Source organism: Panulirus ornatus, chromosome 67, assembly GCF_036320965.1.
Source record: "Panulirus ornatus isolate Po-2019 chromosome 67, ASM3632096v1, whole genome shotgun sequence".
NCBI lineage: Eukaryota > Metazoa > Arthropoda > Malacostraca > Decapoda > Palinuridae > Panulirus > Panulirus ornatus.
The window spans coordinates 20,378,896-20,400,909 of NC_092290.1; the positions used below are offsets into that span (position 1 = coordinate 20,378,896).

Genomic DNA, 22,014 nt, shown 5'->3' on the forward strand with positions numbered 1-22,014 from the left:
CAAATCTACAGGCTCTTCACCATTTCCATTTACAACACTGAACACCCCATGTACACCAATTATTCCCTCAACTGCCACATTACTCACCTTTGCATTCAAATCACCCATTACTATAACCCAGTCTCGTGCATCAAAACTACTAACACACTCACTCAGCTGCTCCCAAAACACTTACCTCTCATGATCTTTCTTCTCAGGACCAGGTGCATATGCACCAATAATCACATATTCTCTCTCCATCCACTTTCAGTTTTACCCATATCAATCTAGAGTTTACATTCTTACACTCTATCATATACTCCCATCACTCCTGTTTCAGGAGTAGTGCTACTCCTCCCGTGCTCTTGTCCTCTCACCAACCCCTGACTTCCTCAAACATACTACCTATCTCTCCTTTTTTCTCATCTTGGTTACATCCACACACATTTAGACACCCCAATCAGAACCTTCGAGGAGGATGAGCACTCCCTGCGTGACTCCTTCTTCTGTTTCCCCTTTCAGAAAGTTACAATACAAGGAGGGGAGGGCTTCTAGCCCCCTGCTCCCGTGTTTGCTTTGAAGAATGTATGTGAGAAATACTTAGAAAAGCAAATGGATTTGTATGTAGCATTTATGGATCTGGAGAAGGCATATGATAGAGTTCATAGAGATGCTCTGTGGAAGGTATTAAGAATATAGGGTGTTTTTTATCGAGGATGTAAGGCATGTGTACGAGTAGGAGGAGAGGAAAGTGATTGGTTCTCCGTGAATGTTGGTTTGTGGCAGGGGTGTGTGATGTCTCCATAGTTGTTCAATTTGTTTATGGATAGGGTTGTTAGGGAAGTGAATGCAAGAGTTTTGGAGAGAGGGGTAAGTATGTAGTCTGTTGTGGATGAGAGAGCTTGGGAAGTGAGTCAGTTGTTGTTCGCAGATGATACAGTGCTGGTGGATGATTCAGGTGAGAAACTGCAGAAGCTGGTGACTGAGTCGTGAAAAGTGTGTGAAAAAAGAAAGCTGAGAGTAAATGTGAATAAGAGCAAGGTTATTAGGTACAATAGGGTTGAGGGACAAATCAACTGGGAGGTAAGTTTGCATGGAGAAAAACTGGAGGAAGTGAAGTGTTTTAGATATCTGGGTGTGGATTTGGCAGTGGATGGAACCATGGAAGAGGAAGTAAGTCACAGGGTGGGGGAGGTAGCGAAAGTTCTCGGAGCGGTGAAAAATGTGTGGAAGGTGAGAGCATTATCTCGGAATGCAAAAATGGGTATGTTTGAAGGAATAGAGGTTCCAACAATGTTATATGGTTGCGAGGCGTGGACTATAGAAAGAGTTATGTGGAGGAGGGTGGATGTGCTGGAAATGAGTTGTCTGAGGACAATATGTGGTGGGAGGTGGTTTGATCGAGTAAGTAATGAAAGGGTAAGAGATATGTGTGGTAATAAAAAGAGTGTGGTTGAAAGAGCAGAAGAGGGTGTTTTGAAATGGTTTGGTCACATGAAGAGAATGAGTGAGGAAAGATTGACCAAGAGGATATATGTGTCAGAGGTGGAGGGAACAAGGAGAAATGGGAGACCAAATTGGAGGTGGAAAGAGGGAGTGAAAAAGATTTTGAGTGATTGGGGCCTGAACATGCAGGGGAGTTAAAGGCGTCCAAGGAATAGAGTGAACTGGAACGATGTGGTATAGCGGGGTCAACATGCTACCAACGGAGTGAACCAGGGCATGTGAAATGTCTGGGGTAAAACATGGAAAGTTTTGTGCGACCTGGCTGTGGAAAGGGAGCTATGGTTTCGGTGCATTATACATGACAGCTAGAGACTGAGTGTGAACGACTGTGGCCTTTGTTGTCTTTTCCTAGCGCTACCTCATGCGCATGCGGTGGGAGGGTGTTGTCATTTCAAGTGTGGCGGGGTGGCAACGGGAATTAATAAAGGCAGCAAGTATGAATTATGTACATGTGTATATACGTATATGTCTGTGTATGTATATATATGTATACGTTGAGATGTATAGGTATGTACATGTGTGTGTGTGTGGATATGTATGTATATACATGTGTATGTGGATAGGTTGGGCCATTCTTTTGTCTGTTTCCTTGTGCAACCTCGCTAACGCAGGAGACAGCGACAAAGTATAATGAATAAATAAATAATTAAGTCTTCAACAATTCCATGGAACATACTAGAAATAAACCAGACAAAAATACATGATAGCTCAGCGAGGAGTCTAGAATGATTATTCAATGTACTGCCAGGAGAAATAAGAAACACGCATATTACAACAAAAGAAACATTAAAAAAAAGATTGTCATATGGTTGAAATCAATCCGAGATGAACCAAGAATTGACAGTTATATAATGCAGGAGGAAGCTGAGAAAAACAGCCCCATACAATAAGATGTAGTAAGCGCTTCGTGCTAGCACTGCCATTTTGGCTGAATCTTGTAGGTACGTAGGAAGGTAGGTACTATCTTTCTTAGCATTCAGTGTATATGATATTATAGAATAATCACTTTCAAAAGAATATCTATCTACATCTCTGATGCCTGCTCCCTTCAGGAACTCCCTCAAAGGGGTGGCCATGGGAACAGTCTCCATAACTAGTGCATTCCAGTGCTGCTTCTTTGCCTTTAGTGCCTCACCCATAACATGTCACTGGCAGAGGGCTGGTCTAGTGCAGTGTTTGTAGAGGCTCCAACCTAATGTTCCTAAAGACTTTTACCTAATGTTCCTACCTACTAATTCTACCCAAGGTTTCAACCTAATAGTCCTATCTATATGTTCCTCTCTACTACCTCTATCTATTGCTCTTACCACTTTGCCAAAAAGCAGGGCTAGCACATAGTACTCACCACAGGAATTGTAGTTAAGAAGAATGAGCTCTGGGAATGGAGTGTTCTCCAGTGTTGCATATGAGAAAGAGAGAGAGATTTTGTATGTTTGTGGACAGAATGCTAGCAGTCCCTGTGTAGGTGAGGCAGATCGCAAAAGACAGCTACTTGGATCAGAGGAGTGCAACTTAACAATCACTAAAGTGCTGGCTCACTATGCAGCTATCACTTACAATTCTGATACCCAGGCAGGTAGTAATGGTACTACACCTCCCTGGTCATTGGCTGCCTACCAACTACTACCTACCTTCAATATATGCAATAAAAAAAAAGAAGACTAAATAATGCCACAAATCTGAATAACTTGTAAACATTAACAAGTCAGTGATGGGCTGTCATGATGGCTCTTTCTTCCCTTGAATAGTTAAGCTGTGGAATTCTCTTCCTCCTTTTGTCTTTCTCTCTGAATCAAACTTTTCTTCCTTGGTGGAGTCCTGATTAATTTCTTTCTTTTTCTTTTCCTTTCACCCATGATGGCTGGATTGGAGCATTTTTAGCCCTAGTCATGTCAGAAAAAAAGTACCTTGGTACCTGGGGGCCCTGCCAAGTTAGCTAATGGTATCATACTAATCATACAAGATGTCATGCCCCTACCTTTGGTCCATAATTAATTGGCAAAGCTTTTTTTGATGGATCTGACTTAGACCCCATGAAAGCTGGCTCAATTTCCTCCTTTGTCTCCTCACCGCCTTTTTCTGGTTTTCTTAAGGAAACTGAAGTCTTATTGCCTGAAATACAATGTAAATTCTCATTTGTATACTTTATCCTTTTATTCTTTTCATTTAAGTGCACATTCTTTTTTTAAGTCTCGAAAGGGTGTTAAGACCTTGGCATTTACAACAAAAGAACCGTACTGTGTTATTTGGCTCATATTTGAGGAATTAGGTAATCTCAAAATGGTATATCAAATATGCTGTGTACAGTAAGAACAACAATAACTATAATCATTATTCCATTCTTAGTTTAATACAGAGGATCAGGTACTGAATGCAATATCCAAAACATCACTCACACATATCCTTAACCTGTACCCAGTATGATGGAGTGAAACATGACCTTCAACACTTCCAAATGAGCTTCTCACTTTAATATTTTACACACTAATTTGACTTGTCAACTAAGACCAAAATCTTAATTCGCAACACTTTCATACATAAAGCACTTCCAACGCATTCCTCTAATATCTTCATCTAAAAATATCTTACCCCTAATCAATTACCTGTACATCTATCCATTTCTTCAGACCTAACTATCCTATTTACATAATCATACCTCATAAAACTTTCACTTCCCCCAACACCCTTTACACATCTTTAATTTTCATTCTATTCAAAATCCAAGTACACTACACAAATGATCCATCTTTACTGTTCCTGTTTTTTACTTCTCATAACCTAAACACATTTGGGTTTGACATCCATACATCAGCAAAGGAATTAGTACTCTTTCATGTAAGCTTCTTACAAACTCTATGGTTAATTTTTTTCCATTCAATAGATTTCAGTTGAGCTCTAGATCATCTCCCTTGCATGATTCTACTTTCAACTTCAGATTTCCCACTACCATTCTTATCAAATTTCAATCCCAAGTATTCAAACACAACAACAAATTCCAGTTCTTTACTATGCAAACTCATCTTAGAATCTGACTTCTATTTTCTTTCAAAAATTAGCATTTTACTTTTATTTGGATTCACTCTCAACAGCTCTTCCTCTAATTTAACTAACAACATAGCATCATTTGAATACATCTCTGGCAACTTCCAATCTGTCTCTCCATACTCAAATATCACATCACAATCACTCTAACTTGTTTGGATCTCATGCAATGTCCCATCTTGAAAAACATTTAATAAATAAAGTGACATCACACAACTTTGATGCAATCACATTTATTTCAAACCACTCACTCAGACTCCCATTTACTATATCTGTTATTATTACAATTTCAATTTCACAAGATGGGTTATGTGACAAAAAAATTCTCAGTTCATAAAGCAAAATTTAAAGCAACAAACCAATCAAAAACAGAAAACAGCAAGAAAATGGTTCCTACAAAATACAAATTAATAAAGCTTCTGAATTTTCATATTTTAACTTACATAGTTTTCTTATCTCATGTTAAGAGTCCTTTCATTTTCAGAAACATTATATTATATTCACCTCTATATACATATATATATATCACCTGCTAAACTGGTGAACTTGTCATTGTGCATGCTCATTGTTATTATATTAACAACCTGCAGTATGAATGGGCTACACTGTCAGGCTATTCATCATGACTGCCCTGAATACGTGACAGGTAAATTGTACACATGGCAGCACCAAGTGCCCTAAAACTTTAAGTCTGATGGTTCATCTTGCCTTAGGTTAGGTTCTACAATGTTTTTATATTCACTTCATAATGGTAATAGTAATGTTTAATGGTAATGTCAAAAAATAATGGTCCAAATGATCTAAAACACAGGGACAAGGCCAGCCACAGTAAAAGATTATGTAAATTCTGTCTATCTGCTACATTCCAACAGCACAACACATACCTTTTTTAGTGTCATTTGCTTTGGCAGCACGTCCTTTTTTCCATAAAGGGTTCTTCTCCCTGCTTTTCTCCATACGTTTCTGACGAGCTTGAAGAACAGAACGGTTCTCCAAAGAAAATTCTACAACTGGCCTCTGAAAGATTTGGAAACAAAAGTGATGGGCTACATTAATTCTGTGATATCAAAGCTTATCTTAGTGTTTGAAGAACTAACAAATTGTGAAGAAAAGCTTAAAATATGTATCATAAAAAGCAGCAATGCATTTTGAAGAACTCATAAATGTAGAGGAAGGTGGGGCAGCAGTTGATACATGGATGGGTATAGGGGATGGAAGGAAAAGGATACAAGTGCAGGTGCCTAAAGCAAGACGGGAGATAAAGAAAGCAATAATGAGAATGAAGGCAGGGAAGGCACCTGGAGTGGATGGGATCACAGCTCAAATGTTGAAGCATGGAGGAGAAAGTGTGACAAAGTGGGGACATATAAGTAATCTAGCATGGAAGCAAGTTTTGCCTGAGGATTGGGTGAAAGCTATTCTATTCCCCTTCATTCAGAGGAAAAGATGCCAAGGATGTATGTAGCAATTATAAAGGAACAAGTCAGTTAGGTATACCAGGAAAAGTGTATGCAAGCGTTGACTAACAGGATAGGTAAAGGATATGTGGATCAGATTTTAGTGGTAAGAATGACTGTGGAAAAGTATCTGGCAAAAGGTAAGAAGCTATTTGCAGTTTTTATAGATCTGTGGAAAGTATATAACATAGTCAATTGGAATGCTTTATGGCATGTGTTAAGGATATATGAGGTAGGGGGATCACTGTTGAATGGTGTGAAAGCCCTCTATACATGAGCAAACGCATGTGTAAGAATGGATGGAAAGTTGAGTGAAAGTTTCTAGGGTGTAAGGCAGGGCTGTTAAATGTCATCATGGCTTTTTAACATACATATGGATGGACTGATAAGACAGATGAAAGCAAAACTAGGGAGAGGGTTACACAGAAGGAGTGTGGTGGCTAGTGACGAGCCTATTTGCAAATGATACTTTGTTGTTTACCGAGAGCAAAGAGGAGTTACAGAAATTAAAATGTGTTTTATGATTTGTGTAAGCTTAAGTGATTGAGAGTATGAATCTTGCAAAACCCTAAAGAGTGACAGAGGAACATTTAATGAACTATTTTAGGTTTGAGGGAGAAAGACTGGAAAGGTGGCAGAATTGAAGTATTCATGAGCTATCCCTGGTAAGTTTGGTGATATGGAAGGATAGAAAAGGGAGAGAGCTTTACAGGATAGAAGAGTCATTGGGTCCTTTAATATTCATGCATTTCACCAATCCTCAGGCACTTTACCATGAGCCATACATACAATGCATATCCTCACCAACTAGTCAACAACACAGTCACCCCCTTTTAAACAAATTCCACTGCAATACCATCAAAACTCGCCGCCTCGCCGGCTTTCATCTTCTGCAAAGCTTTCACTACCACTTCTCTGTTTACTAAACCATTCTCCCTGACCCTCTCACTTCAAACACCACCTCGACCAAAACATCCTATATCTGCCACTCCGTCATCTAACACATTCAACACACCTTCAAAATTCTCACTCCATCTTCTCACATCACCACTACTTGTTATTACCTCCACATTAGCCCCTTTCACCAATGTTCCCATTTGTTCTCTTGTCTTACACACTTTATTTACCTCTTTCCACGACATCTTTTTATTCTTTCCAAAATCTAATGATACTCTCTCGCCCCAACTCTCATTTGCCCTCTTTTTCAACTCTTGCACCTTTCTATTGACCTCTTGCCTCTTTCTTTTATACATTTCCCAGTCATTTGCACTTTTTCCCTACAAAAATCATTCAAAATGCCTCTCTCTTCTCTTTCATCAATAATCTCACTTCTTCATCCCACTACTCACTACCCTTTCTAATCTACCCACCTCCCACACTTCTCATTCCAAAGGCATCTTTTGCGCATGCCATTATAACTTCCCTAAATACAGCCCATTCCTTCCCCACTCCCCTTATGTCCTTTGCTCTCACCCTTTTCCATTCTGCACTCAGTCTCTCCTTTCCAAGGTCACTTACTCTCACCACTCTATTCAAATCAACATTTTCTCTACTTTTCTGAAAACCTCTACAAATCTTCACCTTCGCCTCCACAAGATAATGAGCAGACATCCCTCCAGTTGCACCTCTCAGCACATTTACATCCAAAAGTGTCTCTTTCACGCGCTTATCAATTAACACATAATCCAATAACGCTCACTGGCTATCTCTCCTACTTACATACGTATACTTATGTACATCTCGCTTTTTAAACCAGGTATTCACAATCACCAGTCCTTTATCAGCACACAAATCTACAAGCTCCTCACCACTCCCATTAGAACACTGAACACCCCATGTACACCAATTATTTTTCTCAACTGCCACATTACTCACCTTTGCATTCTAATCACCCATCACTATAAACCAGTCTTGTGCATCAAAACTGCTAACACACTCACTCAGCTGCTCCCAAAACACTTGCCTCTCATGACCTTTCTTTTCATGCCCAGGTGCATAGTCACCAATAATCACCCATCTCTCTCCATCCACTCTCAGTTTTACTCATATCAATCTAGAGTTTACTTTCTTACACTCTATCACATACTCCCACACTCCTGTTTCAGGAGCAGTGCTTCTCCTTCCTTTGCTCTTGTCTGTTCACCAACCCCTGACTTTATTCCCAAAACATTCCCAAACCACTCTTCCCCTTTACCCTTGAGCTTCGTTTCACTCAGAGCCAAAATATCCAGGTTCCTTTCCTCAAACGTACTACTTATCTCTCACTTTTTACTCATCTTGGTTACATCCACACCCCACTTTAAGCCTTCGAGGGGGATGAGCACTCCCCACGTGACTTCTTCTGTTTCACCTTTTAGACAGTTAGAATACAAAGAGGGGAGGGTTTCTAGCCCCCTACTCCCGTCCTCTTTAGTCGCCTCCTACAACACTCGGGAATGTGTGGAAAGTATTATTTCTCCCATATCCCCAGGGATAAAATATATATTCTATCTTATTCATTATACTTTGTCGCTGTCTCCCGCATCAGCGAGGTAGCACAACAAAACAAACAAAAGAATGGCCCAAACCACCCACATACACATATATATATACATACATCCAAATATGCACATACAGATACCTATATATTTCAACGTATACTTATATATACCTACAAAGACATATACATGTGTACAAAATTCATACTTGCTGCCTTTATTCATTCCCTTCGCCACCCCGTCACACATGAAATAACAACCCCCTCCCCCACAAGCGCACGAGGTAGTGCTAGGAAAAGACAACAAAGGCCACGTTTGTTCACACTCAGTCTCTAGCTGTCATGTATAATGCACTGAAACCACAGCTCCCTTTCCACATCCAGGCAACACAGAACTTTCCATGGTTTACCCCAGACGCTTCACATGCCCTGGTTCAATCCACTGACAGTACGTCGACCCAGGTACGCCACATCATTCCAATTCACTCTATTCCTGGCACGCCTTTCACCCTCCTGCATGTTTAGGCCCCAATCGCTAAAAATCTTTTTTATTCCATCCTTCCACCTCCAATTTGGTGTCCTTCTTTTCCTCTTTCCCTCCACCTCTTGACACATATATCCTCTTAGTCAATCTTTACTCACTTATTCTCTCCATCTGACCAAACCATTTCAACACACCCACTTCTCTCTCCACCACACTCTTTTTATTACCACACATCTCTCTTAACCTTTCATTACTTACTCGATCAAACCACCTCACACCAAATATTGTCCTCAAACATCTCATTTCCAACACATCCACCCTCCTCCGCACAAGCCTATCTATAGCCAACGACTCGCAACCGTATAACATTGTCAGAACCACTATTCCTTCAAACATACTTTCAAACATGCTTTCCAAGATAATGTTCATGCCTTCCAGACATTCTTCAATGCTCCCAGAACTTTTGCCCCCTCTCCCACCCTGTGACTCATTTCTGCTTCCATGGTTCCATCCGCTGTCAAATCCACTCCCACATATGTAAAACACTTCATTTCCTCCAGCTTTTCTCCATTCAAACTTACCTCCCAACTGACTTGTCCCTCAACCCTACTGTGCCTAATAATCTTGCTCTTACTCACATTTACTCTCACCTTTCTTCTTTCACACAATTTATCAAACTCAGTCACCAGCTTCTGCAGTTTCTCACCCAAATCAGCCATCAGCGCTGTATCATCAGTGAACAATTGACTCACTTCCCAAGCTCTCTCATTCATAACAGACTGCACACTTGCCCCTCTCTCTAAAACTCTTGCATTCACCTACCTAACAACCCAATTCATAAACAAATTAAACAACCATGGAGATATCATGCACCCCTGCCACAAACCAACATTCACTGAGAACCAATCACTTTCCTCTCTTCCTACTCGTTCATATGTCTTACATCCTCAATACAAACTTTTCACTGCTTCCAGCAACTTGCCTCCCACACCATATACTCTTAATACCTTCCACAGAGCACCTCTATCAACTTTATGATATGCTCTTTCCAGATCCATAAATGCTCTAAACAAATCCATTTGTTTTTCTAAGTATTTCTCACATACATTCTTCAAAGCAAACATCTGATCCACACATCCTCTACTACTTCTGAAAACCACACTGCTCTTCCCCAATCTGATGTTCTGTCCATGCCTTCACCCTCTCAATCAATACCCTCCCATATAATTTCCCAAGAATACTCAACAAACCTATACTTCTATAATCTGAACACTCACCTTTATCCACTTTGCATTTGTACAATGGCTTGTGCAAAAGATGCTTGTGGCATGAGAGGCATGGTAAGTGGGCAGATTAGAAAGGGTAGTGAGTGGTGGGATGAAGAAGTAAGATTATTAGTGAAAGAGAAGAGAGAGGCATTTGGACGGTTTTGCAGGGAAATAGTGTAAATGACTGGGAGATGTAAAAATGAAACAGGCAGGAGGTGAAGAGAAAGGTGCAAGAGGTGAAAAAGTGGGCAAATGAGAGTTGGGGTGAGAGTATCATTATATTTTGGGGATAATAAAAAGATGTTTTGGAAGGAGTTCATATAAAGCTTAAGACAAGAGAACAAATGGGAACATCGGTGAAGGGGGCTAATGAGGAGGTGATAACAAGTAGTGGTGATGTGAGAAGGAGATGGAGTGAGTATTTTGAAGGTTTGTTGAAAGTGTTTGATGATAGAGTGGCAGATATAGGGTGTTTTGGTCGAGGTGGTGTGCAGAGTGAGAGGGTTAGGGAATATGATTTGGTAAACAGAGAAGAGGTAGTAAAAGCTTTGTGGAAGATGAAAGCCAGCAAGGCGGGTTTGGATAGTATTGCAGTGGAATTTATTAAAAAAGTGGGTGACTGTATTATTGACTGGTTGGTAAGGTTATTCAATGTATGTACGATTCATGGTGAGGTGCCTGAGGATTGGCAGAATGCGTGCATAGCGCCATTGTACAAAGGCAAAGGGGATAAGCGTGAGTGCTCAAATTACAGAGGTATAAGTTTGTTGAGTATTCCTGGTAAATTATATGGGAGGGTATTGATTGAGAGGGTGAAGGCATGTACAGAGCATCAGATTGGGGAAGAGCAGTGTGGTTTCAGAAGTGGCAGAGGATGTGTGGATCAGGTGTTTGCTTTGAAGAATGTATGTGAGAAATACTTAGAAAAGCAAATGGATTTGTATGTAGCATTTATGGATCTGGAGAAGGCATATGATAGAGTTGATAGAGATGCTCTGTGGAAGGTATTAAGAATATATGGTGTGGGAGGCGAGTTGTTAGAAGCAGTGAAAAGTTTTTATCGAGGATGTAAGGCATGTGTATGTACAGGAAGAGAGGAAAGTGATTGGTTCTCAGTGAATGTAGGTTTGCAGCAGGGGTGTGTGATGTCTCCATGGTTGTGTAATTTGTTTATGGATGGGGTTGTTAGGGAGGTGAATGCAAGAGTTTTGGAAAGAGGGGCAAGTATGAAGTCTGTTGTGGATGAGAAAGCTTGGGAAGTGAGTCAGTTGTTGTTCGCTGATGATACAGCGCTGGTGGCTGATTCATGTGAGAAACTGCAGAAGCTGGTGACTGAGTTTGGTAAAGTGTGTGAAAGAAGAAAGTTAAGAGTAAATGTGAATAAGAGCATGGTATTAGGTACAGTAGGGTTGAGGGTCAAGTCAATTGGGAGGTAAGTTTAAATGGAGAAAAACTGGAGGAAGTAAAGTGTTTTAGATATCTGGGAGTGGATCTGGCAGTGGATGGAACCATGGAAGTGGAAGTGTATCATAGGGTGGGGGAGGGGGCAAAAATTCTGGGAGCCTTAAAGAATGTTTGGAAGTGGAGAACATTATCTCGGAAAGCAAAAATGGGTATGTTTGAAGGAATAGTGGTTCCAACAATGTTGTATGGTTGCGAGGCGTGGGCTATGGATAGAATTGTGCGCAGGAGGGTAGATGTGCTGGAAATGAGATGTTTGAGGACAATATGTGGTGTGAGGTGGTTTGATCTAGCAAGTAATGTAAGGGTAAGAGAGATGTGTGGAAATAAAAAGAGCGTGGTTGAGAGAGCAGAGGAGGGTGTGTTGAAATGGTTTGGATGCATGGAGAGAAAGAGTGAGGAAAGATTGACCAAGAGGATATATGTGTCGGAGGTAGAGGGAACGAGGAGAAGTGGGAGACCAAATTGGAGGTGGAAAGATGGAGTGAAAAAGATTTTGAGTGATCGGGGCCTGAACATGCAGGAAGGTGAAAGGCGGGCAAGGAATAGAGTGAACTGGAACGATGTGGTATCCCGGGGTCGACGTGCTGTCAATGGATTGAACCAGGGCATGTGAAGCGTCTGGGGTAAACCATGGAAAGTTGTGTGGGGCCTGGATGTGGAAAGGGAGCTGTGGTTTCGGTGCATTATTACATGACAGCTAGAGACTGAGTGTGAACGAATGGGGCCTTTGGTGTCTTTTCCTAGCGCTACCTCGCACACCTGAGGGGGAGGGGGTTGTTATTCCATGTGTGGCGAGGTGGCGATGGGAACAAATAAAAGCAGACAGTATGAATTATGTACATGTGTATATATGTATATGTCTGTGTGTGTATATGTATGTGTACATTGAGATGTATAGGTATGTAAATTTGCGTGTGTGGACGTGTATGTATATACATGTGTATGTAGGCGGGTTGGGCCATTTCTTTCGTCTGTTTCCTTGCGCTATCTCGCAAACACGGGAGACAGCGACAAAGCAAAATAAATAAATATAAATAATATATATATATGGATATGTTGAGATGTATAGTTATGTATATGTGCGTGTGTGGACGTGTATGTATATACATGTGTATGTGGGTGGGTAGGGCCATTTCTTCATCTGTTTCCTTGCGCTATCTCGCTAATGCTGGAGACAACGACAAAGTATAATAACTAAATAAATACATTTTTTTCTTTTTTATACATATTCGCCATTTCCCACATTAGCAAGGTAGCGTCATGAAAAGAGAACTGAGTCTTAAGAGGGAATATCCTCACTTGCTCCCCTTCTCTGTTCCTTCTTTTGAAAAATTAAAAATGAGAGGGGAGGATTTTCAGCCCCCCGCTCCCTCCCCTTTTAGTTGCCTTTTACAACATGCAAGGAATATGTGGGAAGTATTCTTTCTCCCCTATCCCTAGGGCAGATTAGAAAGGGTAGTGAGTGGTGGGATGAAGAAGTAAGATTGTTAGTGAAAGAGAAGAGAAAGGCAATTGGATGATTTTTGCAGGGAAATAGTGCAAATGACTAGGAGAGCTAGAAAAAAAAAAAAAAAAAGGTGCAAAAGGTGAAAAAGAAGGAAAATGATAGTTAGGGTGAGAGTATCATTAAATCTTAGGAGAATAAAAAGATAACTGGGGATCATGGAGAAAGAATACTTCCCACGTATTCCCTGCGTGTCGTAGAAGGCGACTAAAAGGGAAGGGAGCGGGGGGCTGGAAATCCTCCCCTCTCTTTTTTTTTTTCCCCAAAGGAAGGAACAGAGAAGGGGGCTGGATGAGGATGTTTCCTCAGAGGCCCAGTCCTCTGTTCTTAACGCTACCTCGCTGATGCGGGAAATGGCGAATAGTATGAAAGAAAGAAAGAGAAAAAGATATTTTAGAAGGAGGTAAATATATTGCGTAAGACAAGAGAACAAATGGGAACATCAGTGAAGGGGGCTAATAACAAGTAGTGGTGAAGTGAGAGGGAGATAAAGTGAGTATTTTGAAGGTTTGTTGAATGCATTTGATGATAGAGTGGCAGATATAGGGTGTTTTGGTTGAGGTGGTGTGCGAAGTGAGAGGGTCAGGGAGAATGTTTTGGTAAACAGAGAAGAGGTAGTGAAAGTTTTGTGGATGATGAAAGCTGGCAAGGAGGCTGGTTTGGATGGTACTGCTGTGCTCAGCACACTTCTATGCAACAGCAGTTGATTTCTCATACCTAAACCACTCCATAATGAACCACCAACCCCCAATAGAAATAAAAAGCTTATCTTTGCTTCACACTTCAGTAACATTAAGTCACAGATCCTTCCACTCCAGCCATATAACACTTGAAAAGCCCATGCACACTGAAATAACCTAACTAGCACTAAACATCTGCCCCTTCCAACTCAATCTTAAAAATTGACCCACCAAGCATACACTCATCTGATACCAAACTTCCCAGACAAACTTGAGTCACACATCCCTGTCTACCAACACCATTTCAACATATCCCAGAACCTTCATGCCCACAATGCAACTACCAAATGAAGACGCCAAGCACTTATTTCTCAAATGTCTTGCACTTTCTGCACATAGACATACACATTACTACATTGGATGTAGCCAGCTTCATGAATGAACCTCATAAAGATGGAGGGGATTCTTGGGGCAGGAAATAATATACATCTATTATCATCATTACTAAATAACCCTGAGGACCTCTTCTCCTGAGGCAGCACTCCAATCTGTAGTGGGGAAAAGATGGGCTCTTTTATAGGAAGAAGTTCTATGACTAGAATGAGGCTGAATGATACAACTTCACAAAAGTTGACTTTTCACTTGAGTTTAATCCCAAACAGGCCTGGCAATTGCACTTATTCAACACCAGCTCAATGAAACAAAAACACTTCTAATATAATCTTACTTCAATGTGCTTGGCACTCAGTTTTTTGTAACAACACGAGACCCTTCTCAACCAGCTAAAAGAAAATGTTCACTTTTTGAAAACCTATACTAATAGATCACCCTCCTTAAAAATAAATGGTGACAAAAAAATAAACCCTCAGTGGCCCAGTTCTCTGTTCTTAACGCTACCTCGCTAACGCGGGAAATGGCGAATAGTTTGAAAAAAAAAAAAAAAAAAAAAACATTGAATCAATTCAACAATTAGTGAACAACCACCTTCCCAAACCAATACTAAATGTTATCCTCTTAAACATATATTTATCTTAAACTATACTTCTCAGACATGGAAGTATCAGCTTTTCTTCATCTATGATCTGGACACCACCTATCACTCCAATATTACAAAGTTTAAACATATCTATAACCCATCATGTCTGAGATATCTGATCATTACCTGGTAGAGGTGAGGGTGAAGATTTGTAGAGATTTTCAGAAAGAAAATTATATGGCAAGCAGAGGGAGTTGAAAGTAAGTGAGCTTGGAAAAGAGACTAGTGTGAAGAAACACTAGAAGAGATTGAGTACTGAAGATAAAAGGTGAGAGTAAACAGAGACAGGGAAGCGGATGAGGAATGGGAGGAATTTGGGGAACATGTACAAGAGAAGTGAGTGGCATACAAAAGGTAGGTGAAGAACAGGTGAAACAAGGTTGTAAGTGGTGGGAAGATGAAGTCAAGTTGCTAGTGATGAGAAAAGAGAAGTGAATGGATACTACTTACAAGGAAGGGGAGCAAATATTAGGGATATGTAAAAGAAAAAGTGGCAGAAGGTCAAGAGGAAGGCGCAGGGTTGAAAAAGAGGGCAAATGAGAGATGAGATGAGTTTCATCTTTACACTGAAGGCTCCAGTCATGGACAAAACTCTATATCACAGCTGGGCCTTAACTGAAATATAGAGAATTATGAAACAGAAAAAGAAAAGACAAGGGAAAGTATATCCAAATTTTGGAGGAAGTGAAAAACCTGTCTTCTGAAATGTGCCAGGTCATAGTTATTGGGAAAGACATGAGACAGGAGTGAGGTCCAGAGCTTTGGCATGCAAGGAAAGAAGCAGTTATCAAAATGACCCACCCTTGAGTAGCCAATGGTTATTCTGTAACAATGTGACACAGCAGCTTGCTGAGTGCTGTGTGGTCTAGCTAGTGGTGGGGGCACATGAGCAGCCAGCACTTCTGAACAAGAACCAAAGCAATTCCTACAGAAGAGGGAGAGTGAACCAACAATGCAGCATTGGGCAAGAGGGTCAACTTGGAAGTTAGCCTGGGACAGTTCATAGGTAGGACTGCTTTCAATTCAACTCTTGTCGAGTACGGATGCAAAGCTAGAACTACCCTAGATGGAACAGTAGTGCTCCACACAAGGATGAATCAATCCTATGTATAATTGGAGCAAATGTTCAGAAGAGAAGTTTTCACATCTATACAGGACACCTAGTTTCTTAGAGGCAGCCTTAGCTATTCCCGTAATGTGGGGTTTCCGAGAAAGAGTGGAAGTGTGAATGTTAGAGTAATACCAAGTATTTTCACTTAGTCAAGATGTGGAATTAAAGAACTATCAAAGGAGAGACAAGATTTGTGAGTTTTTAATGAATAGATAGGTAGAAACTGGGTCTTGGAGGCATTAAACTTGACTAGATTTCATCTACCCACTGAGATATCCTGTCCAAGTGTGAGTTTATTGAGGAAGCTGTGTCAACACAAGATGCAGCTTAGGTGAGAGAAGAAGGAGCAGAACTAAAGGATGTGGGTGATTGCAGTGTTGATTCATCTGTGTATGAGTGCATCTGATTATCTGTGGAGGAAAGGAAATCATTGAAAAAAGGGAGAAAAAGTGTAGCAGACAGGATTGAATCTTGAGGGACACTACTGTTTATGGAAAAAAGGAGGGAGGTTGATCCATCAACAACTACAGAGATAGATCGGCAGGAGAGGTAGCTCGATATAAAAGAGCAATATGAGGGAGGAAGCCAAAAGAGGGGAGCTAAGAGATGAGACCCCGATGCCACACCATCAAAAGCTTTGGCTATGTCAAGAACAACTACAAAGAAACTGCAGAAAGAAATAGCCAAATGCATTTCACAGGTCCAAAACTTGAGTGTAGGGATACATGCAGATAGTTTATGAGAACAATAGCCAAACTATTACCTAAAGAATCGAAGGGAAGCAGTAACACTGTGGCAAGAAATGCTAGGAGAATTAGTAAAATAGAAGGCTTTTGATTCCACTCTAAGTAATGGAGAGACAAGAGGATGAGCCATCCCAAATGAGTGAGCAGTACTCTAAACTTGGATGCATAAAAGGCATAGATATGAAATAAATGCTCACAAGAAAAATAATGTTATCACCTCCTCATTTGCACCCTTCACTGAAGTTCCCATTTGCTCCCTCGTCTTACACACTTTATTTACCTCCTTCCAGAACATTTTTTTATTCTCCCTAAAATTTAATGATACTCTCTCACCCCAACTCTCATTTGCCCTCTTTTTCACCTCTTGCACCTTTCGCTTGACCTCCTGTCTCTTTCTTTTATACATCTCCCACTCAATTGCATTTTTTCCCTGCAAAAATCGTCCAAATGCCTCTCTCTTCTCTTTCACTAATACTCTTACTTCTTCATCCCACCACTCACTACCCTTTCTAATCAACCCACCTCCCACTCTTCTCATGCCACAAGCATCTTTTGTGCAATCCATCACTGATTCCCTAAATACATCTCATTCCTCCCCCACTCCCCTTACTTCCATTGTTCTCACCTTTTTCCATTCTGTACTCAGTCTCTCCTGGTACTTCCTCACACAAGTCTCCTTCCCAAGCTCACTTACTCTCACCACCCTCTTCACCCCAACATTCACTCTTCTTTTCTGAAAACCCATACAAATCTTCACCTTAGCCTCCACAAGATAATGATCAGACATCCCTCAAGTTGCACCTCTCAGCACATTAACATCTAAAAGTCTCTCTTTCACGCGCCTGTCAATTAACACGTATCCAATAACGCTCTCTGGCCATCTCTCCTACTTACATACGTATACTTATGTATATCTCGCTTTTTAAACCAGGTATTCCCAATCACCAGTCCTTTTTCAGCACATAAATCTACAAGCTCTTCACCATTTCCATTTACAACACTGAACACCCCATGTATACCAATTATTCCCTCAACTGCCACATTACTCACCTTTGCATTCAAATCACCCATCACTATAACCCGATCTCGTGCATCAAAACCACTAACACACTCATTCAGCTGCTCCCAAAACACTTGCCTCTCATGATCTTTCTTCTCATGCCCAGGTGCATATGCACCAATAATCACCCATCTCTCTCCATCAACTTTCAGTTTTACCCATATCAATCGAGAATTTACTTTCTTACATTCTATCACATACTCCCACAACTCCTGTTTCAGGAGTAGTGCTACTCCTTCCCTTGCTCTTGTCCTCTCACTAACCCCTGACTTTACTACTTTACTACTTTAAGTAGTGGTGATGTGAGAAGGAGATGGAGTGAGTATTTTGAAGGTTTGTTGAATGTGTTTGATGATAGAGTGGCAGATATAGGGTGTTTTGGTCGAGGTGGTGTGCAAAGTGAGAGGGTTAGGGAAAATGATTTGGTAAACAGAGAAGAGGTAGTAAAAGCTTTGCGGAAGATGAAAGCCGGCAAGGCAGCAGGTTTGGATGGTATTGCAGTGGAATTTATTAAAAAAGGGGGTGACTGTATTATTGACTGGTTGGTAAGGTTATTTAATGTATGTATGACTCATGGTGAGGTGCCTGAGGATTGGCGGAATGCGTGCATAGTGCCATTGTACAAAGGCAAAGGGGATAAGAGTGAGTGCTCAAATTACAGAGGTATAAGTTTGTTGAGGATTCCTGGTAAATTATATGGGAGGGTATTGATTGAGAGGGTGAAGGCATGTACAGAGCATCACATTGGGGAAGAGCAGTGTGGTTTCAGAAGTGGTAGAGGATGTGTGGATCAGGTGTTTGCTTTGAAGAATGTATGTGAGAAATACTTAGAAAAGCAAATGGATTTGTATGTAGCATTTATGGATCTGGAGAAGGCATATGATAGAGTTGATAGAGATGCTCTGTGGAAGGTATTAAGAATATATGGTGTGGGAGGCAAGTTGTTAGAAGCAGTGAAAAGTTTTTATCGAGGATGTAAGGCATGTGTACGTGTAGGAAGAGAGGAAAGTGATTGGTTCTCAGTGAATGAAGGTTTGCGGCAGGGGTGTGTGATGTCTCCATGGTTGTTTAATTTGTTTATGGATGGGGTTGTTAGGGAGGTGAATGCAAGAGTTTTGGAAAGAGGGGCAAGTATGAAGTCTGTTGGGGATGAGAGAGCTTGGGAAGTGAGTCAGTTGTTGTTCGCTGATGATACAGCGCTGGTGGCTGATTCATGTGAGAAACTGCAGAAGCTGGTGACTGAGTTTGGTAAAGTGTGTGAAAGAAGAAAGTTAAGAGTAAATGTGAATAAGAGTAAGGTTATTAGGTACAGTAGGGTTGAGGGTCAAGTCAATTGGGAGGTAAGTTTGAATGGAGAAAAACTGGAGGAAGTAAAGTGTTTTAGATATCTGGGAGTGGATCTGGCAGCGGATGGAACTATGGAAGCGGAAGTGGATCATAGGGTGGGGGAGGGGCGAAAATTCTGGGAGCCTTGAAGAATGTGTGGAAGTCGAGAACATTATCTCGGAAAGCAAAAATGGGTATGTTTGAAGGAATAGTGGTTCCAACAATGTTGTATGGTTGCGAGGCATGGGCTATGGATAGAGTTGTGCGCAGGAGGATGGATGTGCTGGAAATGAGATGTTTGAGGACAATGTGTGGTGTGAGGTGGTTTGATCGAGTAAGTAATGTAAGGGTAAGAGAGATGTGTGGAAATAAAAAGAGCGTGGTTGAGAGAGCAGAAGACGGTGTTTTGAAATGGTTTGGTCACATGGAGAGAATGAGTGAGGAAAGATTGACCAAGAGGATATATGTGTCGGAGGTGGAGGGAACGAGGAGAAGTGGGAGACCAAATTGGAGGTGGAAAGATGGAGTGAAAAAGATTTTGTGTGATCGGGGCCTGAACATGCAGGAGGGTGAAAGGAGGGCAAGGAATAGAGTGAACTGGATCGATGTGGTATACCGGGGTTGACATGCTGTCAGTGGATTGAATCAGGGCATGTGAAGCGTCTGGGGTAAACCATGGAATGCTGTGTAGGTATGTATATTTGCGTGTGTGGACGTATGTATATACATGTGTATGGGGGTGGGTTGGGCCATTTCTTTCGTCTGTTTCCTTGCGCTACCTCGCAAATGCGGAAGACAGCGGGGAAAAAAAAAAAAAAGAAAAAAAAAAAAGAAAAGAAAAGAAAAATAATTATGGCACCTAAACAAGACTCCCAGTTTTTGGGAAGCAGACTTTATGAAGCCGATTATGTGGGGTTTCCATAGAGAGAAAGATATGAACATGCCTAACTTGTTTTGGTATTACAGGGTTGAACTGTGGTGTTCTAAACAGATGGAAATGAACAATTTTCAGAGAGAGATATAACAAGAAATTGAGTTTCAGCACTATCAAATTCAACAAAATTACTGTTTTCCCACTCTGAGATGCTGCACTGGTCAGAATTGAGGGAGGGAATTTGATAAGAAAGAGAATGAGTATTAAAAGAAGGGGGGGGGGATTAAATGAGGTGTGTAAAATGCAATCATCAGCATAACAGTGAAGAGGGTTAGTAATACAAGAGAAGCAATAATTTAAGAGCAGAATGAGAGTAGGTGATAGAACAGAACCCTGAGGAACACCATTAACAATGACTACATTTTATCAATGAATACCACAATGGAATGGCTAAAGAGAAAACTAAGCTACAGACAACAGAAAAAGTAGTGAAGCCAAAGAAAGGAAGTTAGACAGCAAAGACATATGCCACACCCTGTCTATTTCTTTAGAGCTGCCAAGGAATACAACAAAATTTTGACCAAATTTCTAGGGAGAGTAGAACCAAAGGTGAGTTATATAAGAAAGATCATTAGCTTACTCATCCATCTATCAATATCTCTGATGCTCATTCCCTTCAGAAACTCCCATCAAGGGGGTGACCATAGCAAAAGAGTCCCCAATTATCCCTGCTTTTACATGCCCCTCTCACAAACATCATTACAAGCATTCTTCTCTCATTTCTCCTACTTCAATACTCTTCTACTCTATTTCCCCATGTCAAAAGTGGTCCTCCTCTCAATCAACTACTTTAATCATACAATCATACACTCTCCTTGTAAATTCTGTCTCGCATTCTTTCCACATATCCAAATCAGCTCAAAGTATTATGTTTTTCCTTCTCTACCACTCCACAATTCATTCCCTTTGCATTCACTGCCATCCCAAATCTCTCATACAACTCCATATTACCTTCTTCCATCAAATCATACCACATGCTCCTCTCAACTCAATCTTGACCTATGTCACTCATCCCATGTCCATAGGTCAAGGTCGGGAGGACTATGCTGTCCCTTAATCCTTTCTACACTTCCATACTTACACCTCTACCCTTCATCATTCTATTAAGGAATCCAATGACTCTTGTACCCTGTACTGCTCCCTCCCTTATCTCCCCTTCCATATTACCACTACCCAAGATAGCTCCCAAATCCTTCTGTGGTTGAGAGCAGAGGATCAATGACATCATATCTGTGGCAGTCTCTGATTAGCTGAGGGTGCGCCCAAAATGAGTGACAGACTGCCATCTTGTTAAAAGGAGAGAAAAGTGTGGAAAAACCAGTGTTCCCCACTTAAGAGATAAAGGGTTAAGAGGTCTTAACCCCTATATCTCCAAAGAATATTACATGCTCGTGGGTCACTCTACAGAGAGATGTCTCACTGGTCTTTCTTCCTTATACTAGATAATAAGAGAAAGTGTTTAAGCATTTAAGCATAAAATGTGGAAACATACTGTATGAAAGATTCAGGAATCTTGACAATTCCCACCTGCACTAAGATGGGGATGCCAAAAGTTCCTCAGAGAAAAGCATCTCAGAAGTCTAATTCACAAAGAACCAAGAACATAAATGTCAAAGCCACTAACAAAGGCTCCTGTAAAACACTTTCATATAAAGTGACAGTGTTACTGGCTCTGTCTTATCATTAAATAGCCCACAAAGAAAAACTAAATAAACAGCCTCAGATACAACTGAATCATAACCTCTTTCACTAGTTTGAAAACTTAAACTAATTGGTAGTTTTTTATTGTACAATGTGAAGGAGATCCTCTGTTAAGCTTTCTCTATAATTTCAAGAAATTCATTTGGGGAAAATCTAAATGTGAATATTCCATAACCTAAAATCTTCATGTTGGGTACCTATCAGAAAGAGATTCATCTCAAAAAGACTCTGAGGATGCAT

General features: G+C 40.8%; 1 protein-coding gene across 1 annotated transcript in view; it reads right to left on the reverse strand.

Moving 5' to 3' along the window:
- LOC139747155 (RNA-binding protein 28) overlaps positions 1–22,014 on the reverse strand; it is an 85,931-nt gene that overhangs the window by 4,737 nt on the left and 59,180 nt on the right. The window contains exons 8-9 of the mRNA XM_071659106.1: positions 5,412–5,544; positions 3,464–3,597 (exon numbers count right to left, since the gene is read on the reverse strand). Coding sequence (XP_071515207.1) covers positions 3,464–3,597; positions 5,412–5,544 — 267 coding nt within the window. The remainder of the gene's footprint in view (positions 1–3,463; positions 3,598–5,411; positions 5,545–22,014) is intronic.